Source organism: Zootoca vivipara, chromosome Z, assembly GCF_963506605.1.
Source record: "Zootoca vivipara chromosome Z, rZooViv1.1, whole genome shotgun sequence".
NCBI lineage: Eukaryota > Metazoa > Chordata > Lepidosauria > Squamata > Lacertidae > Zootoca > Zootoca vivipara.
Genome location: NC_083294.1, coordinates 46,125,122 through 46,148,188, shown reverse-complemented (window position 1 = coordinate 46,148,188; position 23,067 = coordinate 46,125,122). Strand labels below are relative to the sequence as shown.

Sequence of the window (23,067 nt, the reverse complement as noted above, 5' to 3'; positions counted from 1 at the left end):
ACCCTTGCTTGGTCCACTTCCTAAAGTCAGGAATTTGTCAGGAGTGCCCTCATACAGTTTCCCCAGACTGTATGATTATAGATGGAGGCACACCAAAAAGTGGAATAGGACAGTGTCTCCAGGTGGGGCTCCTTGCAAAGGTGTTAAATTTGCATCCAGAGATGGGAAGCAGTGTCCTCTGAGCAATGTGGAGGCCATATTGGGACTCTGGCAACATCTGGAGAGTCTCAAACAACTCCCACCCCTGCTTTAGACAGTACTGAGCTAAGCCATGTTCTGACTTGGTATATGGCAGTTTCCTATGTTGGATGCCATCACACACACACACACACCCCGGAAACCCTCCCAACACTTTGGTGGGTTTCCATTTGTTAGTTCAGAGCAAAACTCCTTTTGATTCTTTTGAGCACGGATAAGAACATGAACCTGCTTGAAGGCTGTGGGATTAGAAAAGTGGATTTGGAACACAACCCCAGAGCCAGACGGAGTCGTTTCAATAATCAACCCACAACCAAAGACTGCAATTAAAGTTTATTTTATCAACTCTATTGTTAAATTACACAATCAAAGTCAGTGGAACTCCTTTCCTTCCCAAACCCCATTTTTTGTCATTGTAAAACTACACAGCAAGATAGAGGGCTATAGTGGAAAGCAACAAAATCTCATAGCTGTCAAGTTCTCCCTTTTTTTAAGGGAAATTCCCTTATGCTGAATAGGCTTCCTCGCGAGAAAAGGGAAAACTTGACAGCTATGAAATTTGTGTGGTTATGACAAAATTGAATCCTTATATGCACACATCCCTTATATACAACAAACAGTGTACACAAAGTAAAGGAAAGGGTTTAGTATTTTATTATTTTGTAAACCATGCAGAGCACAGCATAAAAACGAGGTTGCATCTCCTACATCAGGCAGGGTGCTTCAAACCGACACCCAGCACAGGCATCCCCCCTCTGGTTTCAAGAGCGCATTGTCCCTCCCTGTGAAAACCAAGGAATTCCATTGGAAATGCCAGACTAGCATTTCAAACACTCATTCTTTGCATTTTGCCGGCGCTGGCTCCCCCCCCCCGCTCTTAAATGCTTGAAGTTTAGCAAACCCACTAGGCCTCCGAAAGATTGCCTGATGCAATAAACTTTGGATAAGGCAGGCTTTAACCCTACAGCCACTTCCTGGGTGTAGGCCCCATTAAACTCAACACAAGTTAATTCTGAGCAGACATGGTTAGGGCTCCTCTGTGTAGCAGGAAGACACGGGTAGCATTGTTGTTGCAATGTCTATTTTGGTGAAGCCTCTCATACAGGCTGAGCCCCCAGCCTTACTTGATTAATCTCACATATAAATGGCATATAGTGCAAAAGGAGCCCAGTTAAGATTTAATATGCATGAAATAAGGAAACATCACCCCCAGGTGCCTCCAACCCATTGAAAGAGTGCCTAGACCAAAATTAACATCAGTTCTCATTAGACTATCAGGTAGAAGAGCCTGTTTTATCACCATCATATTCACAATATTTTTGCATAGAGATTTGCCTGGTCCAAGCATGTTAAATTGTCCAGTTCCTTGCCTCCCAGCTGGTGTCCCAGCAACAGAGAAAATGCAACTAAATCGTATCTTCTCCTACGATCTTAAAGTTCTAGCCCAGCCTTTGCCAACCTTGTGCAGTCCAGAGGTTTTGGCTGACAACTCTCACCAGCCCCAGTCAGCCAAAGTTGGCAAAGGCTGTTTAAGATGGGTGCTGGTAGACATTTGGGAAACTTATGGGTTTTTAAATGCAACCAGTGGCCCACTCCTAAGATGCAAATGTCTTACAAGATGCAAAAAGTGGCTCGCTTAGAGACCTACAGTCATCTGTAGTCCCTTGGAAAACATTGCTCACTAGGAGAAGTTTCACATGTAATTGATAGGCAGGAGCGAATCTGACAATGGTCCCAAGTTTTGTAGGTGCAGGAACTTGCAGACTTGTCACGTTAAACAAACCTGATCACCCTCCAACTCAGGGATCCCAGACCCAGTTGTAACACATTGATCACATTAGTACGTATCTCATTTGGAAGTGGGGAAGAACAGGCAGGCGAGCTCAGTGGCACATAGGAAGTGGCCTTATTCTGAGTCAGAAGGCAGTATTGTCAACAATGACTGGCAGCAACTTCCCAGGAATTTCTTTTTTGCATGTTTTTTATTGAAACTTTTCATCTTACAATACATTAAAGAAAAAACCAAATCCAAATAAAAACAACAACAAAAGAAAAAAGAAAAGGCAAAGAGAAAGGGAAGGGGGAGAATACAAAGGTAGATCTTCTTAACCCTTGTTTCAAACAAAAGGGGGTAGACCCTCCGAGCTTTCACCTGGGAGCTTCCTTTTCCTCTCCCAGCCTTCTACTCTGAGAGATCTTCCCTTCCCTGCCTCTCTCGCAGGGTCCTTCACCAGTCAAGCATCACCTTCATGTGTGTATGTACCCTCATTAACCCAGAGTAGAGGACATCAAAGAACAGAACAAAACATAAAGAAAAACAAAGTAGATAAAAGAAAAAGAGAGAGGAAGATAAAAGATGAAAAGAAAAAGAGAGAAGAGAGAATAGAAATAAAGAAAACTTATTATTCTCTGCCTGCCAATTATATATATAAATATTGTTTAAAATGTTCTAAGTGTTCGGGATGGTATCTAGGTGTATTCCATGATAATATCCAGCTGCTCCTTGTTCAACCCCAGACCTCATTTCCTCTTCCACACAAAGTCTAAATGCGGCTCTCCCATTGTTATTATCATTAAAAATCAAGAATAGTCTTCTTTCAATCCAGTATGATTAATTTATCTCCAAGGAATTCCAGCAACTCCTCCACAATGTTAAAAAACAATAAATCGTTCATCTCTATTCATAAAGGAATCTCTCCGTTGTGATGTGATCATATACTGTACTAAAATATCAATCCATAGTTAGTTATTCTATATTCATTAATATTCATTTCATTAATTTTTATTACTTCATTAATTTTCCATCCTAGTTTAGGAGGAGAAAAAGAACTTCTTCCATTCTTTTTCCAAGTGCATCACCAGAAGCTTGATAGTTTCCCCCTTTGAATTCACTTCAAATTGTACACAGGATCATTTCCCTCTCAACTCTTATTTCTGCCATCTCAGAATGTTTCTTAATCTCTCTGCCAATGGCTTCATTCCAGTCCTTCAGAATCACAACTCCATTGCTTGACTGTTTCACTCCTCCAGGCACCTGTTTGAAGGCCCATTTCACCACCTGCTGCTTCCCGCTTCACCATTCCACTTTCATGTTCTGGCAGATTTTTATCCGTATTATTTCCCAAAGGTTCCGTGTCTCCTTTTATCTGACCTTTCTCTGATACATTTTCATTCACCATTTTATGCATCTCAGTTCTGAGCACTTTTGATTCCTCATCCAATAATTGCTGCATGATATCAACAGTATTTTCTCCATACTGAGTGCCATTGGTCTAATTAAGAACTCACTACCTTAACAGACTGCCTTAAAAAATTGCGCCTGTCTTAACAGAGCACCCTTGTCTATTTATAATCTTTCTTCGTTGCAGACAATTAAAACATGCTTTTTGTTTCGTTTCCAGTCTGTTGTTGTTGTTGTTTAGTTGTTTAGTCATGTCCGACTCCTTGTGACCCCATGGACCAGAGCATGCCAGGCACCCTTGTCTTCCACTGCTTCCCGCAGTTTGGTCAGACTCATGTTGGTAGCTTCAAGAACACTGTCCAACCATCTAGTCCTCTGTCGTCCCCTTCTCCTTGTGTCCTCCATCTTTCCCAGCATCAAGGTCTTTTCTAGGGAGTCTTCTCTTCTCATGAGGTGGCCAAAGTATTGGAGCCTCAGCTTCAGGATCTGTCCTTCCAGTGAGCACTCAGGGCTGATTTCCTTAAGAATTGAGAGGTTTAATCTTCTTGCACTCCATGGGACTCTCAAGAGTCTCCTCCAGCACTATAATTCAAACGCATCAATTCTTCGGCGATCAGCCTTCTTTATGCTCCAGCTCTCACTTCCATACATCACTACTGGGAAAACCATAGCTTTAACTTTACGGACCTTTGTCAGCAAAGTGATGTCTCTACTTTTAAAGATGCTGTCTAGGTTTGTCATTGCTTTTATCCCATTAATTTCGTGACTGCTGTCACCATCTGCAGTGATCATGGAACCCAAGAAAGTAAAATCTCTCACTGCCTCCATTTCTTCCCCTTCTATTTGCCAGGAGGTGACGGGACCCGTCTGTTAATAGTTAATAATTGCCTCTTCTTATGATAGCAGTCAGCTCACATTCAATGTGAAAGTTTCAACTGGCAGACAGATCCCTTCAGACGTAATTCATCACAGTCTCAAAAGTAATTTAAAAAGCGGAAGTTTAGCTGACGTAATGCCCCGAAGACTAACCCACAGGGCTTTTCTGTGGTGTTTGGGCACGATGGAGGTCCTTCACTCCAAGTCACTCACCATGTCCAAAAACTGTCTGGTCTCCCACATGAAGGGCAGTTTTCTTCAGAGCATCAAAGGTTAATCCCCTGAGACCTCCCTATGTTCAAAGGTCTTTGACATGTAGAGAATGTGCTCCACCACTGAGATACAGCCCTTCTCCACACAGAGGAAGAGCAAAAGGTAACAGGTTTCATCACCATTAAAAACCACTGCCTATCTCAAGCAGTAGGGCTGGGAAAGACCCCAACAGAACATGAGAAAAGCCCTTTTAGTCTAGCATCCTGTTCACATAGTGGCCAGCCAGATTCTGGGGGAAGCCACAATCCATCAGAGCAGAAAACTCTGGGCTAGATGAACTAATCATCAGACTCAGGATAAGGCAATTTCATATGCTTATTACCTGCTTTAGGTACCTGTAAGCACTTGTTCCCAAACCAGCAAAGAATATCCATAATCAGGCTGTCTTCTGCATGTGACTTTCCCTTATTAGAACAGGGCAAGCATATCAAGTTGCGGCAGAAGAGTAATTCTGGTGTTGAGCTGGCCCCAAATGTAAGAAATATGGCTACTTCAAAGTCTGTGGCTCTGTCCACTCCCCCTTTCTCAACTCTATGGGCCTCAGAAGGACCATGTGACCCCAGGTCACAGTCTGAAGGCACCCGAGGCTGGAGCTAAGCAGGTCTGGGTCTAGTAGGTGTCTGGATGGGAGACCCCCAAGTACGAAAATGAGAGTCCAAATTCTGCATCATACTAGAAAGAGGAGATCATAAGCAAACCACCAGTCCAGGTGTGTCCCCTCCCATAGCTAATAAATTCTTTTTTCTGTTGTTGTATTAAGCTAGTCTAAATGTCCTCCAGATCATTGGGAGAATATTCTCAATTCCAATCGAACATGAAATTAAACAAGCTTAAAAGTCATTAACAGCAGTAGGAAGATTTTAAAAATGACTTATAAATAATTATAGACAAAAACATTCTCTTCTTTGTTAAAAAGCCAATATATTTTCTTCTTCAGACACCCCCTTAATCAGAATTCATATTTGGTATGTGCTAAAAGCAGTTTGTGCCTATGAAAATACATTCATGAAATAAAATAAAATAACTGAGGGTGGGTGAGAGATATTCCGATGGGATGCTTCATTCTTGTTGTGTGTTTCCCATGTGGAAGCCACCTAGCAAAGCACAAGAATGACTATTATGCCTTGAACTCCCAAGCTCTGGGAAATGGGTACTGGTATTTTATTTGCCTCAAACATCCCAAACTACCTCTGGAGGCAGGCTCCACAGACCTTGTATAACAAAGAATCATAGAACTATAGAGTTGGAAAGGACCTCAATGTTGTTCTGCCCAACCTCGTATGATCTTATGACATGGAGCAGAGATGTGGCCCCAAATCGACAATATTCAGTGGGGGTCACTAAGGCCACCGCAGTCCTTATTAAAACTTATGCTACCAAACTAAACAGAACGTCACTCTGATGGCTACTGCGAAGCTGAGAAAGCTTTCACCCTGGAGATAAGGGGCTGAGTTGGCCTGAAAAGAACATAGAATCATAGAATGATAGAGTTGGAAGAGACCACAAGGGCCATCCAGTCCAACCCCCTGTCAAGCAGGAAACACCATCAACGCATTCTTGACATATGGGTGTCAAGCCTCTGCTTAAAGACCTCCAAAGAAGGAGACTCCACCACACTCCTTGGCAGCAAATTCTACTGCCGGACAGCTCTTATTGTCAGGAAGTTCTTCCTAATGTTTACGTGGAATCTTCTTTCTTGTAGCTTGAATCCATTGCTCCGTGTCCGCTTCTCTGGAGCAGCAGAAAACAACCTTTCACCCTCCTCTATATGACATCCTTTTATATATTTAAACATGGCTATCATATCACCCCTTAACCTTCTCTTCTCCAGGCTAAACATGCCCAGCTCCCTAAGCCGTTCCTCATAAGGCATTGTTTCCAGGCCTTTGACCATTTTGGTTGCCCTCCTCTGGACACGTTCCAGCTTGCCAGTATCCTTCTTGAACTGTGGTGCCCACAGTTTTCCAGGTGAGGTCTGACCAAAGCAGAATACAGTGGTATGATTACTTCCCTTGATCTAGACGCTATACTCCTATTGATGCAGCCCAGAATTGCATTGGCTTTTTTTTAGCTGCTGCATCACACTGTTGACTCATGTCAAGCTTGTGGTCTACCAAGACTCCCAGATCCTTTTCACATGTACTGCTCTCAAGCCAGGTGTCACCCATCCTGTATTTGTGCCTTTCATTTTTTATTTTTTTTTTGCCCAATTGTAGTACTTTACATTTCTCCCTGTTAAAATTCATCTTGTTTGCTTTGGCCCAGTTGTCTAATCTGTTAAGGTCATTTTGAAGTGTGTTCCTGTCCTCTGGGGTATTAGCCACCCCTCCCAATTTGGTGTCATCTGCACACTTGCTCAGGATGCCCTCAAGCCCATCATCCAAGTCATTGATAAAGATGTTGAATAAGACTGGGCCCAAGACAGAACCCTGTGGCACCCCACTAGTCACTTCTCTCCAGGATGAGGAGGAGCCATTGATGAGCACCCTTTGGGTTCGGTCAGTCAGCCAGTTACAAATCCACTGAATGGTAGCATTGTCTAGCCCGCATTTTACCAGCTTCTTTGCAAGAATATCATGGGACACCTTGTCAAAGACCTTGCTGAAATCAAGATAGGTTATATCCACAGCATTCCCTTCATCTACCAGGCTTGTAATTCTGTCAGAAACAGTGTTGGAGATTTCCCTGGAAGGCTACAGATCAGGGAACATCTGCCACCCTCCATGTCTCTTTGGAACTCCAACTCCCACCAGCTTTCACGGCCCAATGGGTCAAAGATGTTGGGAATTGTAGCCTTGACTATCTGCAAGGCCACAGAGTCCCCAGCCCTGAGAGACAAAATGGGTGGATGGGCAACCCACAGCTCATGCCCTGCCCATCAAAAGCATACTTTCCCCACCTAAAAATAAAAAGTCCCCAACTTTTCCAGCTTTAACCACGTCGATCAGTTTTTATGTTTGGTTTTGGCCAAGCAATCATTTCCAAAAAAATACTGCTTAAACAGGCCAGCATAGTTTGTAGTTTTTAGAAAGGGACAGATCTGAGACACACAGAGGTGAGGTTAACCCACACTGATCATGGCATTTAATGCACAAAGCATTGGCAAAGGCCACAGGCCAGAAGCCTCGCATTCGTTCCCCAGCCCTCAAAGGAGCACACATTTGTTTGGCTGCTTCATCCTTCCTCTCTGTTTTGCAACCTTGCCCTGGCTTTTCAAATCTGGATCTCCCTAAAAACACACCTCGCCCTCTGTTATTATCGCCACTGCTCCACACTCCCGATGTAGTCAGTTGTTGCATTTGTGCTGCTCTGCTCCTTGCTGTGGACCTGCTTGGCTCTCCAGATCTTCCGGTGCTCCTGGCGCTTCCGCCTCGCCTCCTGGTGTTCTTTCTGCCTCATATACTGATAACGTTGTAGGAAAAGATCTTTTGCATATTCGTAGAGCTCCATGTCTAAAAAATTGAGAGCCTCAATGTGCTTCTGGGTCTCTTCGTCAATGTCCACACTAGAGGCTCGTGTGCTATTGTACTGTGTGAACGGGGAGATGAAGACCATGTTAAAAGTCTTCTCAAAGAGGTACTGAGTCTTCCTCTGAAACTCCGTCAGGCCAAAGAAGGCCATCCGCTTCAGGTTCTCCTTGGCACTGTCCAGAAGAACCTTGTTCCGCTGCTCTTCTGGCATGACAGACAAATTGTAGCATCCCACTAGGCTGAGGTCAGCCAGCATGCGGACCTGGCGGTTGTTGGCGAGGTTGTACGGGCAGTCCATGAACTCCTGCAAGGAGCAGCCAGACCAGTCATCCCCCGAGTAACAGCTGGGCAGTTCTTCGGAAGTTGGGGATCTCCCGTCGCAGACATGCAATGACGCTTTCCAGGTTGCTCCCCTTTGGACATGCCTCCATTCGCTCAAGTACCGAGACACCGGGTCCCGGAGGATCGTGATGTAGTAGAAGTTTCTGAAGAGGGAAGGCAAAGAGAGATGTTACAATCATATTAGTGTATGGCACTTTATCCGACTACAAGAACAATCTCTTTGGTTCCTTTGTTGAAAAGGTAATCCTGGTCTACCATCTGCCAAGTCCAAGGTGCTGGAGGAACTGGTTGGACGCAGAGGAGTGGTGGGAGGCAACAGCTGGGAAACCCCCAAGGGAACCTCCAGGGGAAGAAGGATCAGAGCCAGGGGACTGGTGGTGGGACGACGATGCACGGTCAGAGCGAGAAGAGGGACCAGACTGGGAGGAGAAGGTGTCAGAAGCTGAAGAGGCAACAGGGCTTAGTGAGCAGGAAGCAGCTGGGGCAGAGAGCAGTGCAGAATCAGAGGCAAGAGAGGAGGAGGGCCAGGAGACAGAGAGGAGGCAGGCTGCTGAAGAATTCAGGGAGTCTCCTCCTCCTGCTGCGGCCAGCTCCCCTCCCCCCTGGTCACCCAGAACACACAGAGGCTGACAGAGCAGTGGAAAGGCAGGGACCTTCATTGGGGCAAGCCATACAGGGAAGAGTTACGATTTTGTTCCCTTGGATAAAGAGTTCACTTCACTGACACAGGAAGCAGATTCCCTAAAGCCTGACATTTATTGTTTTATTGCTGACCTCCACCTGACTCCAACTCCTGACAGCAGGGTCCAGAGGAAGAGGTTTGAAAAGGGGGAAAGGCAAAAAATGAGAGTTTTGTGGTACACTAAAGACAACCTAAAGAGAATTCTGGAGGGTCTCATCTGGATCCTTGACCTGAGGCCCATCACCCCTGCACCAAACGCATGTGGTGGAGAATGGTACTTGTGTGTGCCATGAATAATAATGTATCACATGCATCAAGGAGCGGCACGGGCTACACTTGGCTCCCCTCCCCATCAAATATGCATCTTTTAGTGACACACTTTTTTAAAAAAAAGCCCATGAAGAAACGAAATTGAATAGAAGAGAACAGTTCTACAGGCAGCATAGCAAACACAAATCAAGTTTTGAAGGCAGAATCTTCATGATGTTTAGTCCAAAGTGTTTTGTGTAAAAAAAAAACAGCCCTGCAGCAATTGCACAGATTCTGACCCCCCCTCCCCACTTCCCAGTCTGCTTCCGAAGGGTGAGTCACTCGGCTTGCAGAACTTGCAACAAAGTAGGTCTGGAGGCCCGCTCCAGGGACCAGCTATGCAGCCTGCAAACATATGCCCTATAATTCCTGGCACTAAAAAGCATAACAATAGCACTAAACCCAAGTCAAGAAGAGAACAAAAATATCAACAGAGATCACTGAAAGCAGGCAGTGGCAGACCACTAATACCCATACCTGCCAAGTTCCAGACGTAAAGATCCAGGATCGGCAGCGCGCACATGACCGGAAGTTGCGTGACGCAACTTCCGGTGGCGCTTTGCCCTTCTATGGGCACCAGAAAATGGCAGCGCCAGCGCCGGAAGTCGCTTCCGCGCATGACCGAAAACACGTAAATGTGACTTCCAACGCCGGCGCCGGCATTTTCTGATGCCCATAGAAGGGCAAACCGCAACCGGAAGTCGCGTCACGCAACTTCCAGTCATGCACGGAACCGACTTCCGGCGCCGGCATTTTCTGGTGCCCATAGAAGGGCAAACCGCAACCGGAAGTCGCGTCACGCAACTTCCAGTCATGCACGGAACCGACTTCCGGCGCCGGCATTTTCTGGTGCCCATAGAAGGGCAAAGCGGCACCAGAAAAATGGCAGCCGTCCAAAGCTGATTTAAGGGACAATACCGGGATTTTAACCTAAACGGGAGACCGCCGGGAAACGGTAAGAAAAAAGGGGTTTTCCCGGCGGATACGGGATACTTGGCAGCTATGCTAATACCCAGAGCAATTACAGTGGTACCTCTGGTTAAGAACTTAATTCGTCCCGGAGGTCCGTTCTTAACCTGAAACTGTTCTTAACCTGAGGTACCACTTTAGCTAATGGGGCCTCCCGCAGCCGCTGCACGATTTCTGGTCTCCTCCTGAAGCAAAGTTCTTAACCTGAGGCACTATTTCTGGGTTAGCAGAGTCTGTAAACCTGAAGCGTCTGTAACCTGAGGTACCACTGTAGTCAGAAGACAACTAAGAAAGACACAAAAATGGGAAAGATGGGCTGGTCTGGTCAGAAGAGTCAAAGGATCTCTGGGTGCTTTGAGAACGATGACAGAGTGTTGTAACTGTGAGGGGAAAGATTGCAGTAATTGCTGAAACTAATTGCGGTATTTTATACACTCGTGTATATGAGAGGTGATGTTGAGAGCAGTGCTAAGATTGCAGTCTGCCTCTGATTTTTCAGGAGACTGGCCCCCTTGTACGTCTGTAGAGGCCTAACCACTTTTATTCTACTTAAAGCCTGTGCCCATTTGGTGTTCCTTTGGGGAACCCCAACTATGATGAACCCTAGATAAATTTCCCCAACAGGAGTGGTGGAGGAGGGCTCCACTAGGAGCTGGCTGTGTTTTGGGGGCCGGCTCTGTTTTCTTTCAGGAGACAAGGGCGCATTGGAGTCTGCCACCTCTGATCTGTCCCCCTGTTCCTGCCTTGTCCTGTTTCACAGCATTAGGGGGACTTCCACAGAGGTTTTTGAAGCCACCGCAAGGGGGGATCCAGAGGTGAGCCCCCTCCCCACCTGTAGATCTCTCCCCTCTCCCTCCCTCCCTCCCTCCCCCCTCCCTCTCTCTCTGCAGCAGAGAGCAGCATCTCTGGGGAGATCCACTCTAACATGTTATGATTGTCCTACTCACGTGTAGGACCCTGGCAGAGACACATGCCCGCCTGGCATGTTCTCTCCCTCCTGGTCGATCGTTCGGGAGCTTCAAAAGCTTTCTCCAGCCCGAACATCACAGCGACTGATGCAAAGAGGCATCAGCACACTTAGGATCCTGCAGAGTATTAGCAGTTTGCGTAGCAGACTCAATACCGTAGCTAAGCATTTTGGCTAATCTATGTTTATTTACATATAATACACTCAGAGCATTCTGCCTTAGCTCCTTCCTCTTTCTCATCAGAAAGCAAAGAGAAAGAGACAAAGAACAATAGTCCCACTTCAAGGAACATAGTAACACAAACATCCTGTCTCTGTCAGGATCTCTCCCTTATTGCCTCCCTCTTTTGCTTTGTCCTGAGCACATTTGGTACATCTGACCATCTTTGTGTCAGACATCAGCAATCTGGAAGACCCACGCACACATCCTGCATGAAAAAAATGGTTATCAGACATAGCAGCACTTGTTTCTCCAACCTTCCCCCCCTATGTTTACATCACAACATAGTAAGAACAAGCCATTTATAATGTTGCTTTTGTTCTTCTGGATGGTTGCACACTGTTTGTTGACACAAACAGAACAACCACCCTGGGCTTCTCAACCTGGAATGAAAAACGTGTTAGACATCACAACGTTACAGCTTTTCAGATCCACGGTCCCGGTGCTATGCACCTCCAAGGAGCCTCCACCTGACTGGTGGATCGGACTCTTCTGTGGTGTAAACATGGTGAACCAGTTCCACCTTCCACAAAGGTGTGCCTTCGCCTCTGAATCTAGCACACAAGATTCTTGCACCTCTGTAGTGGAACAGCTAGCCACCATCTCTGAGCTGAAGCTCTGCATCTCTGGCCTTGCTTCATGTTGCCTGTGGGAAATGCTGCAAATATTCCTGGATTTTGGACTCGGTCCAAACTTCTCACTGGAAAATCTTTTCACTGCTTTGATCACAGCAGCACCACCTGCCGGTTGCAGTGATGGTTGAGATGACATTGCAGCCAACTTCCCTTGCTCCTCCTGCTTTGGTGATTTCTCTCCCCTCGTGCACTCTTCCTCCAAAAGCCTCCCTTCTGTGGAGCTTTCGGTTTCAGGAACACAACCCTGCACGGTCGTCTGGGATTCCCCGGGGTGTGACTTATGGCAGTCTGCTCAGCAGCCCCCACCATCTTGAAGTGTCCATCGTGTGACAAAGCTTTAATTTCTGCTGAACATACACACTGTCTGGCATCAGACACAGCCTCTGTCTCAAACTGCCTCTTCAGTTTCGGGAACAAAACAACACCCCCATTCTTCCCAGGCCTTTTGCCTTCCCTCCTATTATGCAGCTTCACCGAGGAACTAACTCTCTCCCCCATAGCTGATGCTTCACATACAGCTATTGTCCTGGCAAAGTCTTGCTGCAGCACGACTCCACCTTTCGCTTTCTGCTGCTCCCCATTCTCTTCTCAAGGAAAGAATCAGAAGCATCGGGAAATGTCCTCCTTTTGTAGCACACAAATCAGGGCTACATTCTTGGCAAAGTCTTGCCGCATAAGGCAGCTTTTCTCTCTCTCTCTTGAAAAGCAGCTTTTCCCATTCCCTCTACGTAACTTAGGGAGTGGGATTTTTACCCCTTCCAAAAATCTGTTCCACAGCTTAGTTCAAGCTGGAACTACCTTTTTACAGTCCTTATCAGATGGCTACTATAAATCAAGTGATCTGTGGCTTCTGCCAGCCGATAATTAGTGCCTGGCAATAACTTCAAAGGCCTCTCGCCTTCTTCTGTGTGCGAGCTGCTGGCATCGGCACAAAAACAGCCCAGCCTGTCTTTACTTTTGTTTTCAGGCACAGGCAGCTTGCTCTCAGTCTCCACGCAACTGCTTTTTCTCTTCCGTCCCTGAAGAGGCTTGCTTCACTCTGCCGGTTCCAGGAGACTCCAACCGGGACGAAAACAGCCCCCGGTCCTTCCTCTGCTGCCATTGGGTCTGTGGCCCTGATCCCTGGGCCCATAACCATCTTAGAATCATCCTACTTGCGTGTAGGACCCTGGCAGAGGCATAGAATAGAGTAGAATAGAATAGAATATATTTATTGTCATTGTTCCTTGCGGGAACAATGAAATTTCTTGGTTGCTGTATCAACTCAGATAAGACACTCCACATGAATTAAAATACTAATAAGCACAATACAATACAGAACAATAACAAATAAAATAAAATGACTTCAAAGTCCAGAATCAGCACACTTAGGATCCTGCAGAGTATTTGCAGTTCGCGTAACAGACTCAATAGCTCAGCATTTTTGCTAATCTATGTTTATTTACATATAATACACTTGGAGCATTCTGCCTTAGCTCCTTCCTCTTTCTCATCAGACAGCAAAGAGAAAGAGACAAAGGACAATAGTCCCACATCACAGAACACAGTAACAAAAACATCCTGTCTCCATCACTTCCCACACTGTGGAATGAAAACATAACCGTCATGTGATAGAAAACAATCCCATGACTGCAAACACAGAGCAAGAATCCTAACATAACCTCTCGCTATTGGGACACCCTCCCAGGAAGCATTGGATTGTGTCTTTAGTCCAGTTGCAAATGTATTACTACTATTTCACTGGATTAATAAGAATCGAGGCCAGAGTGTGGCTTGCCACTCTTAATTATTGGCTGGGACTAGCCTTCTTTCCGAGTGGCCTTGCTTCCTTGACCATTAAAGACAACTTCCAAACAACATGGAAAGCAGCAGTGGAAAATATAATAACAACTTTAGGTTTTAATCCACAGGTCTTACTTGCCATGGGGTATTAAGAAGCAAAAAACAACATTAAACAGGGAGTGGTAGATACAGAATGACAGGTAGACCTAGCCAGATCCCCCAAATTCCTACATAGTGAAACTAGAAGATACTTGACTCCCCAAATGCTATACATAGCTAATCTTGAAATACCAAAACAGCAAAGGGCTTTTACCCTGGCCCGCTTTCAGACTCTCCCTTCAGCAATTCAGGAAGGCCGCTATAGGAAGATACCTTACGAGGAGAGGAAATGCCCATGTGGCTCTGGGCAGCAGGAAACAACTGAACAGGCCCTTCTTTATTGCAAGTATTATATAGACATTCGAGCCAGGTTTAGCCAACCCATCCTAGATAAGTTCCCTAGGCATTCAGAACAACATCTCCCTATTACTACAGGATGGAAGCCCAGAAGTCACATATTCAGTCACCAGATTCTGCACTGCCATGATAGACATTCGTCGAAGAATGGTCTATGATACAAATCAGTCCTAAAATGAAGACCCATATTGTTAGATCTGTATTATTGAAGCCCCATCCCATATAGGTGTTTAATGAGTCCTTTCAATCCCTTTATTAGTTTTATCCACTCATTATTTATGCTTAACCAAGTATTTTATGTATATGTTTTAATCTACGGTTGGTTTTTGCCAATTTATTTAAATGTTTTGCTTATGCTGGTCTGTGACCGAATAAAGGAAATTCATTCATTCACTACTATTTCAACTGATTTATTGTTTTCTAAAGTACCGTCTCAAAAAGATTTACAAGTAAGATAACTAAAAACAGAAACACAAAAGCAACAAATACACTTAAGATTAAGACTAAAACCCAGATGAGTGGACACTCATGGTAAAGACACGTTCATCCACCTGGAACAAAAACATCTCCAGCTGTTTTCAGAAAGTGCAAATAATGGGCATGTGTTGCATTATGGGAAATATTGTATCATGGCAGTAATTCCACAGAACAGGTGCAGCCACACTAAAAGCCCTGCCCTGCGTTACTGCAGAGTGAGCTTCTGAGACCTTCAGAACTTGCTGGAGAGATTCTCCTGCAGACAGGATGTATGAGAGATAAGTCCAAGGGGCTTATGTTAGTACCAACACCTTGAACTTGGCCCTATATGTCAAATGGACAGGCAGCACAAATTCCGGAGGCAAGGTGTTATATGCTGGTGGTAGTTTCCCCCTCCAAAGCAACCTAGCCACCATGTTCTGCAGCCGCAACAGACTCCAGCAGCTTTGACTTAACGTTCATAGTATTGTTGACAGCCTTCCAAAACACCTGCACGTTGCTAATTCTCAAATTCCTTCCTCAAAGCCCACTGTAGCGATCAGCATCGAGTTAGGGCGGGTTAGTAAGGGTTAACAAAATAGAACAGTTAGAACCCAAGGGGGTGGGCTCTGGCTGGGTATAAAACCCCCACCCCTGGAGGTAGTTGGAGTTGTCGGTTGGTCGGGTAGTCAGTTGGTCGTTAGTTGAGAGTTAGAGATAGAGCTGGTTTAAATACTGAGGGAAGGCATAGGTGGTGAGTTATTGAGAAGTCAAGATAGAGAGTTTGAGTGCTTTTATTTACAGAAACATTTAGTTGACTTTAGCGGTATTAGGCCGGTAATATTTATAATTAGTGGTAATAGGCCGGTATAGGAAACATCTGTTATTTGGAACGTTAATAAGAATATTACTGAAACAATTACGCATATGTACCTACAATAAAGCAACATATTTTTATTTCAAACAACATCCTGGCCTGAAGTGATTAACAAGTGCCAGTTAGAATACTGGTTGGTGGCAGCAGGTATTCCACTTGTCGTTGGCGCAGTCATCAATAGACCGTTAAACGTCCGGGGGTGCTGCGCAGGTCAGGGTGACCGTGACACCCACTTTGCATGAAGGCTTTGGCACAACTCCACTGTACCCACACTCTACTAGCCTTTGACCTGCCAGGCATGGTTGGACTCCAGCTCCCATCAGCCCTAGGCAGCATGGCCAATTGGAAGGGATGATGGGAGCTGCAATTCAGAAGCATCTGGAGAACCAGAGATTTTCCCATCCTTGACCAATTGTTAATTCAGCACAAGCAACAAACCCAGGGTATCCTAAGGGAAGGGGCATAATTCTGTGAGCTCTGATGTCACACATGAGCAAGCCCTAGAAACCACCATAGTAAAATGGCAATCGCGTTTAATATTTCCAGCTTTCCCATCCATTTCTCCAATGCTTGGACAGACCTCAAGATGTCACTGTTCCACAGAAAACCAAGCTTGGGCGGGCTTTAACAGAAGAAACAGATCAGAAGGAGAGGCAGCTGTGGAAGGTATTTCAGAAATACAGGAGAAAATGGATAGAAAAGGGGAAAGTTACATTACTGAGAAGTGGCTGGCAGACAGACAGCTAACCAAGGCGGAAAGCCAGAAAGTGAGGTTCAAAAGTGTATGAAGCAGACCCCTAAGTATTTTAACTTCCCACTGGGTATGAGTCAAAGAGATTCACTTATTTGAACTTCCCTCCAAAGAGTTGAGGGTAGCCCACACGGGACTCTCTCAATTTATCCTCACAGAAGTTGGGTTAGGCCAGGCTCAGCCAACATGGCGTCCTCCTGATGTTTTGGACAACAACTACCATCAGAACCAGCCAGTGCTGTGGTCTAGAACTTCAGCACCTCAAGAGGCACGCAGCGATGGCCTCATCATGTCTCCTGCCTACGTATTCCCGGCACCATCTTGTGAAAACAACAGATCACTTCAATGTCCAGTTTAATACATTTCTTTTTCCAGATGTTCCTTGTGTACCCATGTTGGTAACACCCAGCTCGACCTTGAGGTCCGCTGGGTGGATTCGCCAGTGTCCCTCTTTTCAGTTTTCCCTCACCACCTTCCCAGGCATTACTGTGAGGGGAAGAAAACACCCCACAGGCCACAAACAGCCATAGCTGCCAAGTTTTCCCTTTTCTCACGAGGAAGCCTATTCAGCATAAGGGAAAATCCCTTTAAAAAAGGGATAACTTGGCAGCTATGCAAACAGCCTTTCCTGCATTCAAAACTCCAAGTGCTCCAGCTGCTGGACTGCTGGGTCTCACAACAACAATTCTATTGTGTGTTCAGAGCTCCTCATCACACAGACACAGCCACACCATTTTCTTTTCTCCATGAGCATGGAAGAAAGGGCATAGCGCAGTGACAGAGCACAAGTGTTATGTGCAGAAGGCCCCACATTCAACTCCTGGTGTCTCCAGAGACAGCTGGGAAAAGACTCCTGTCCGAAACCCTTGGGAGCTGCTGCCAGTCAGTGTAGACCAGGTATGGGGACCTGTGGCTGAGGATTATGGGAGCTGCAGTCCAACATCCGGTGGCCACAGGCTCCCTATCCCTGGTGTAGACAATACAGGGTGAGATGGACCAATGGTCTCACTTGGTGTAGTACAGGAAGCTGCCCACAGAAGTTAGCATTGCCTACACGGACTGGCAGTGAATCCCTGGGGTTTCCAGCGGTCTTTCCAGCCTACCCAGAGATGCCAGAGATTGAACTTGTGAAATTCTGCATGCGAAGCAGGTGCTTTACCCCTGAGCTACTGCCTTCTCTCTGTGTTTGGGTAGGAGAGCTGGGTCTGCGCAAAGAAGACCCAACCAAGACTTTGTGGTAGGAAAGAGGCCAACAAAAAATTGCAAAGACAAAGGTCATTGTGACAATCAATAAGTGGTTAACACAGAAAGGGAAACAAATGCTTTGGAAGGATCAATGTGTTCAGCGTGCATCTAATCATAGCTCACAATTCTTTTAACCTTTTCACTCTACAGCCTGGGGGTTGTCCGTGATGGCAGAAAGTTGATTCAGGGGTTAGATCAGGGGTAGTCAACCTTTTTATACCTACCGCCCACTAATGCATCTTTCTTGATGGTAAAATTTCCTTACCGCCCCCCAGTGCTTGATGGAAGGAGGATTCAGCTTGTGCCGGACAGCTAGAATCCTGAAATGCCCACTAGTGGACAGCAGTAGGGACCAGGTTGACAACCCCTGGGTTAGATAAAGAGAGGGGGATGGAGGCCGTGGAGCAGGGGTGGGGTGGGGAGGCACCAGTGCGTCCAGAGAAAAGCACTTATCATTTTGAAAAGGAGAAGAGACTCTCCAGTAGAAATTGCTTCTCTCCCAGCCAAAGGCCCCCTTAGAAATGGTACAGGAATCTCTGGTGTAGAAATGGCTTTTAAGGAAAGTATACAGATGGATTTTTCCAAGTTAACTAATGCCGGTGTTACGAGCCAAGCAGACAAGATAAAACAACAAAGGAAAGGAAATGTTTAATTTGAGGACCAGGATACTATCTCTAAGGAGCAAATGAACACTGGGGGGGGGGGCTTGAGCCGTTGAGGTGGATTTATTTACTTTTTGGTACATGAGGAAAATCTGCCGTGCGCCGTGAGATGGAGCATGCTAACTCTTTGCTGAAGGGAATGTCAGGATTTGTTGTGATGTGTTGCGTTTACAGGTCTTTGTGTGTTTATTTAGTGCAGGAGTGGCAAACCTTTGGCCACCCTCCAGATGCAGCTGAACTACAACGCCTACAAACCTTTGCAAGCATGGCCAATGGCCCGGGTTGATGGGAATTGGGAATCCAGGAATTTCTGATTTACAAGTGTAAGAAAGCAAATCAACAGGCTCCCTCTGTCTCTTGGTCTTTCTGGTTTAAGTTTTCTTCTCTATTTGTTTAATGCATTTATATCCTGCCTTTCTCCCAAGCTGTGATTCAAGGATGCTAGTAATATTTAAAGACAACCTACGACTCACTAAAGCTGTGCTTCCAATCTGGCACATAAATCAAAATTAAATTGGGGGAAGTGGCTGCATAACTCTGCAAAAGAGTTACTTGCAGCAAGCAGAAAAAAGCAACCTATTGCCGCAGCTCATTTTTTGCCTTTCATAATTAATACATGAGGGCACAACTCTGTATCTTACTATACCCAGTAGAAATGCACACTGATTGATTGCAGTTTTCAAGGTCAAGCATATGAACTCAAGGGGAAAGAAGTAGCACTTCCTTGCAGGCATAATCAGGTGGGCTCGCATCTCCATCCTGAGTAGCACATGAGACTTGCAAAAGTCCCAGTTTGAAGTCATGGCCCATTAAGGAGAGAGCTGAACGAATGTTTTTAGTGAACATAAATGCCAAGTACCTTTGAGGAGTCATTAGCATTTGCTCCTCTTAGCATCCAGTGAATTAAAGTATTGTGTTACAACTTGAACCTCAGCCCTGCTGCTGTCCTGTTAAAAAGCAGGGAACGGGGAAGGCGCTTTCTGCTAAAGGACTGGATGTGCTACAGGCTGTGCCCCAAAGCCATTCTATGCGGCCAGGAAGATTTTGGGCCTTCGGAGTTAATTCCATGCTCTCTTCACACTGTATAACAACCCTCTCTGGAAGTGGTGGACATTTTCGAAATCAGTTTTTGACACAGAGCGAGAGAGGTGAGTATTCCAGAAAACATTTGAGTTTTTTAAAAAAACAATTACACAATGTTTTCTAATGTGCCTTATCTCTCAAAATGTCTTCCAATAGTCAAAGGCAGCAGAAGGGAAGCATTTGATTACAGAGAAGAGAATCGATAAAGCATGCCTGATGTGGTGCAAATGTTAAATTCAAGCAAATTCCAAGGTGGAAATGATTTTTACTTAAAAAAAGCGGCAACTTTTTAAAGACACAACAATGCAACAGTATACACTTACATTGTTTTCAATTATTAAAGGGATGGGGGGGGGATCACCATGTTTCAGTTTCAGCACACCTGAAAAGCTGTGAGCTTGTACATAAAGGTTAATTACAAATTTGAAACTGATCAGTTTGACAAGTATTGTATCCGATTAGTTATGTTATGAGGAAGGGCCTTAGTTAGCTATTACTGTAGTTTGCACATTAGATAAAGCACCTGTTTTGCACAGAGAAGATCCCATTTTCAATTCCTGGCACCTTTAGGTAGGCGCTGGAAGGCAATCCAGAGAACAACTGCCAGTCAGTGTGGAGATATAGCTGGATCACTGGCTGGACTCAGTTTAAGGCACCTTCCTCTAGAGTATTTGTAGCTCAGGGGTAGAAAAATGTGCTTTGCATGCAAAAAGCACCACCACCCAGGTTCAATTCCTGGTATCTCTAGGTATGGCTGGGAAAAGACCTTGGCCTGAAATTCTGGAGAACCTCTGCCACTCAATGTGGTCAAAACCAAGTTGGATGGAACAATGTTTATACACACACACACAGTCCTTCACTGATCTCAAGGCAGGTCACAACATAAAAATACAGAACAGAAACACAAAGCACATAAAAATAACAAAAACAAAATAAAACAAAGATTCTCCACTCCCACATTTAAAATAGTGTCAAGGGTGTTCCCCAGCCAAGGGAACACACACCACTAATAGCCAACACTTGTCAAAAGAGGGCACTTACAGTAGTCTCTACGGCTCCGAATTTAGCATCTGGGCAGCTGTTCCCAGGTCTGTACTCTATGGAGCAGTTGCAGCAACAAGGGACCACTCCCCCTCCACCAATTTATGTACCTCCCTCTGGATGGATGTGCACATGAAGCCGGAGACTGCGCCTATGGGAAAGCTGCCTCTGCTCTTACCTCTTCACTCCCCTCCTGGTTCTGGGAGACAGTGGTGCAAGCGGGGGTGGGGAATCACCCGGCCCTTCACTTGCCTGGCCTGCCTCTTCCCACAACTCTGAAGTCATATTATTAAACAAAATACTGTACTTTTTTAAAAAAGGGGAAATTCTCACCAGAGAAGAATACAGTGGTAGAAAGCTTTCTGCAGAAAACACCCCACTCCACACCATCAGCAGCAGCTGCAGTATTAAACCCCTCCCTTCTGGATTTCTTTAACAAAATTCATATACCACTTATTTGTAGTGAAAAAATATGAATCATCATAATTAACAGTAAGTTAAAACACATAAATATCTATGTGTCTGGATAGGCTTTACATAAGCAAAAATGTTTTAAGTCATTGCCAAAAAGAGTGCAGTAAAGGCAGGTGCCGGAAGTTACTTTTGTAAAAAAAAAAGGGGGGGTAACTAGTTTAATAAATAATAAATAACATTTCATTCTCCTCTTTCATAGAATTTCATTGATAACTTTCCACACTGGAGAGCCAGTGTGGTGTAGTGGGTAAGAGCTGTAGAAATCTGGTGAACTGGGTTCGCTTCCCCGCTCCTCCTCATGCAGCTGCTGGGTGACCTTGGACTAGTCACACTTCTCTGAAGTCTCTCAGCCCCCCTCACCTCACAGAGGGTTTGTTGTGGGGGAGGAAGGGAAAGGAGAATGTTAGCCACTTTGAGACTCCTTAAGGGGAGTGATAAAGTGGGATATCAAATCTAAACTACTCCCCCTCCCCTCCCCTCCCCCCTCCTCTTCCTCTTCTTCTCACAAGCGTTGGGGGCATTATTGCAGAAGATGATTTAGCAAGCTTGATTAGTGTGCCAAATACAAATACATTTGCAGCCTGACAACAAAAGACCAACAGAGTGCATGGCAAAGTATTGTGTAATTTTAATTTAGGCTTCCACAGATTTCATTCCATGCAGCCAGGGTTCGTGATGAGGGAGTTGGTATCAAGTGAAAATACCACTAAGGCGCTCCAGAATTACCGAGTAATGGAAGGGGATTCTGGTTTAATTGAATTGGAAAAGCAACAGATATCAGTTAAGGAAACAATCAGTGCAATAAAATTAAAATGGGGCAGTCAGACAACCCATCCTGATTAAGTCACTTGCAAACAGTTTGGCAATCATTGCAGCGGCTTGCAGTGTTCATGATCTAAAGTCACTCATCCCCCTCAGGGAGGAAGCCATAATTTTATAGCAGACAATTAGAATATTTAAAACCCAGGTCTTTCCACAAGACTAAACCTCACTTCCACAGCTGAGACGGAGCATCTGACTCTTCCCTCAAAGAAAAAGATTCAGGCTTTTCCAAGTTGCCATTTTACGGAACACATTTGATCACGGCACTACAAGTTGGATTTGAGAGGACTGCAAACCACAAGGAGCTCACAATAAGCCAGAGAGAAGTTTTCTACTCTGTAGCCATGGAGTATGTGCAAAACAGTTACCTTCTGCAGCTGGCTAGTCCTTTCCTTTCAGATACTATCTATTTCACAGCTCTTGTTCTGTGGGCCGCTTCAAACTTCTACTGGTAAGCCTAACAAGCCAAGCTCTCAGTGCTTACGTAGGAGGGAGACACAGCTGAACTGCAGGCATCTGTTCTGTTGAGTACACTGGGAAGCTACAGCTCTGGTGCTGTGGGATTCCAGCCTGAGGAGTGTTCTCCTAAAATACGAGATGCCAGTCCACCCTCTGCACAAGTTCCCTTGTAGAAGCATTTCTGGAAGCGCAGACTGATTTCACCTGGTGCTTACCCCTTCCTGCCTCCTTGTTTCTTTTCTTTCTTTCTTTTGAATATATTTTTATTGTTTAAAATTTATACAACAGACACACTACATATATACATATTACACACCTACCGTGTTTCTCCGAAAACAAGCCATAGTGATAGGCAGTTTAACGTTGTAGGTTAAACTGTACCATACTTAATAAAAGAAATAAGATCCCCTGAAAATAAGCCACCGTGTGTTTTTTTGAGGAAAAATAAATATAAGACAGTGTCTTATTTTTGGAGAAACACGGTACCAACATAAAATTCGCCTCATAATAACACAAATCTAAAGACAAACATAAAAACATAAAAAACACATTGTTCTATAATTTTCTAAATTATACTCTGTTTATCAAAATCTAAAAGAAAAAACTTCAAATTAAAACTTGCTGTATTTTATCTTTTTTCTTAATATTTTCGCACAGTTTATATATACAGTACATCACATATTTCCATCCTTTAACCCTATATTTAACAATTTATTTTACAAGGTACAATCTAGTTCTGCCAATGGAGTTTCTTTTATATTATTGTTTTTCAAATATTATTTAAAGGGTTATTCCTTATTGACTACTTGTTTCATCTGACCTCTTATTCTACATGTT

The 23,067-nt window shown here is 44.8% G+C and overlaps 1 protein-coding gene across 1 annotated transcript in view; it reads right to left on the bottom strand.

Moving 5' to 3' along the window:
* Nucleotides 1-513: 513 nt before the first annotated feature.
* Nucleotides 514-23,067, bottom strand: part of HS6ST2 (heparan sulfate 6-O-sulfotransferase 2) — a 163,494-nt gene continuing 140,940 nt past the window's right edge. Inside the window, exon 2 of the mRNA XM_060270467.1 lies at nt 514-8,483. Coding sequence (XP_060126450.1) covers nt 7,784-8,483 — 700 coding nt within the window. The 3' untranslated portion in view covers nt 514-7,783. The remainder of the gene's footprint in view (nt 8,484-23,067) is intronic.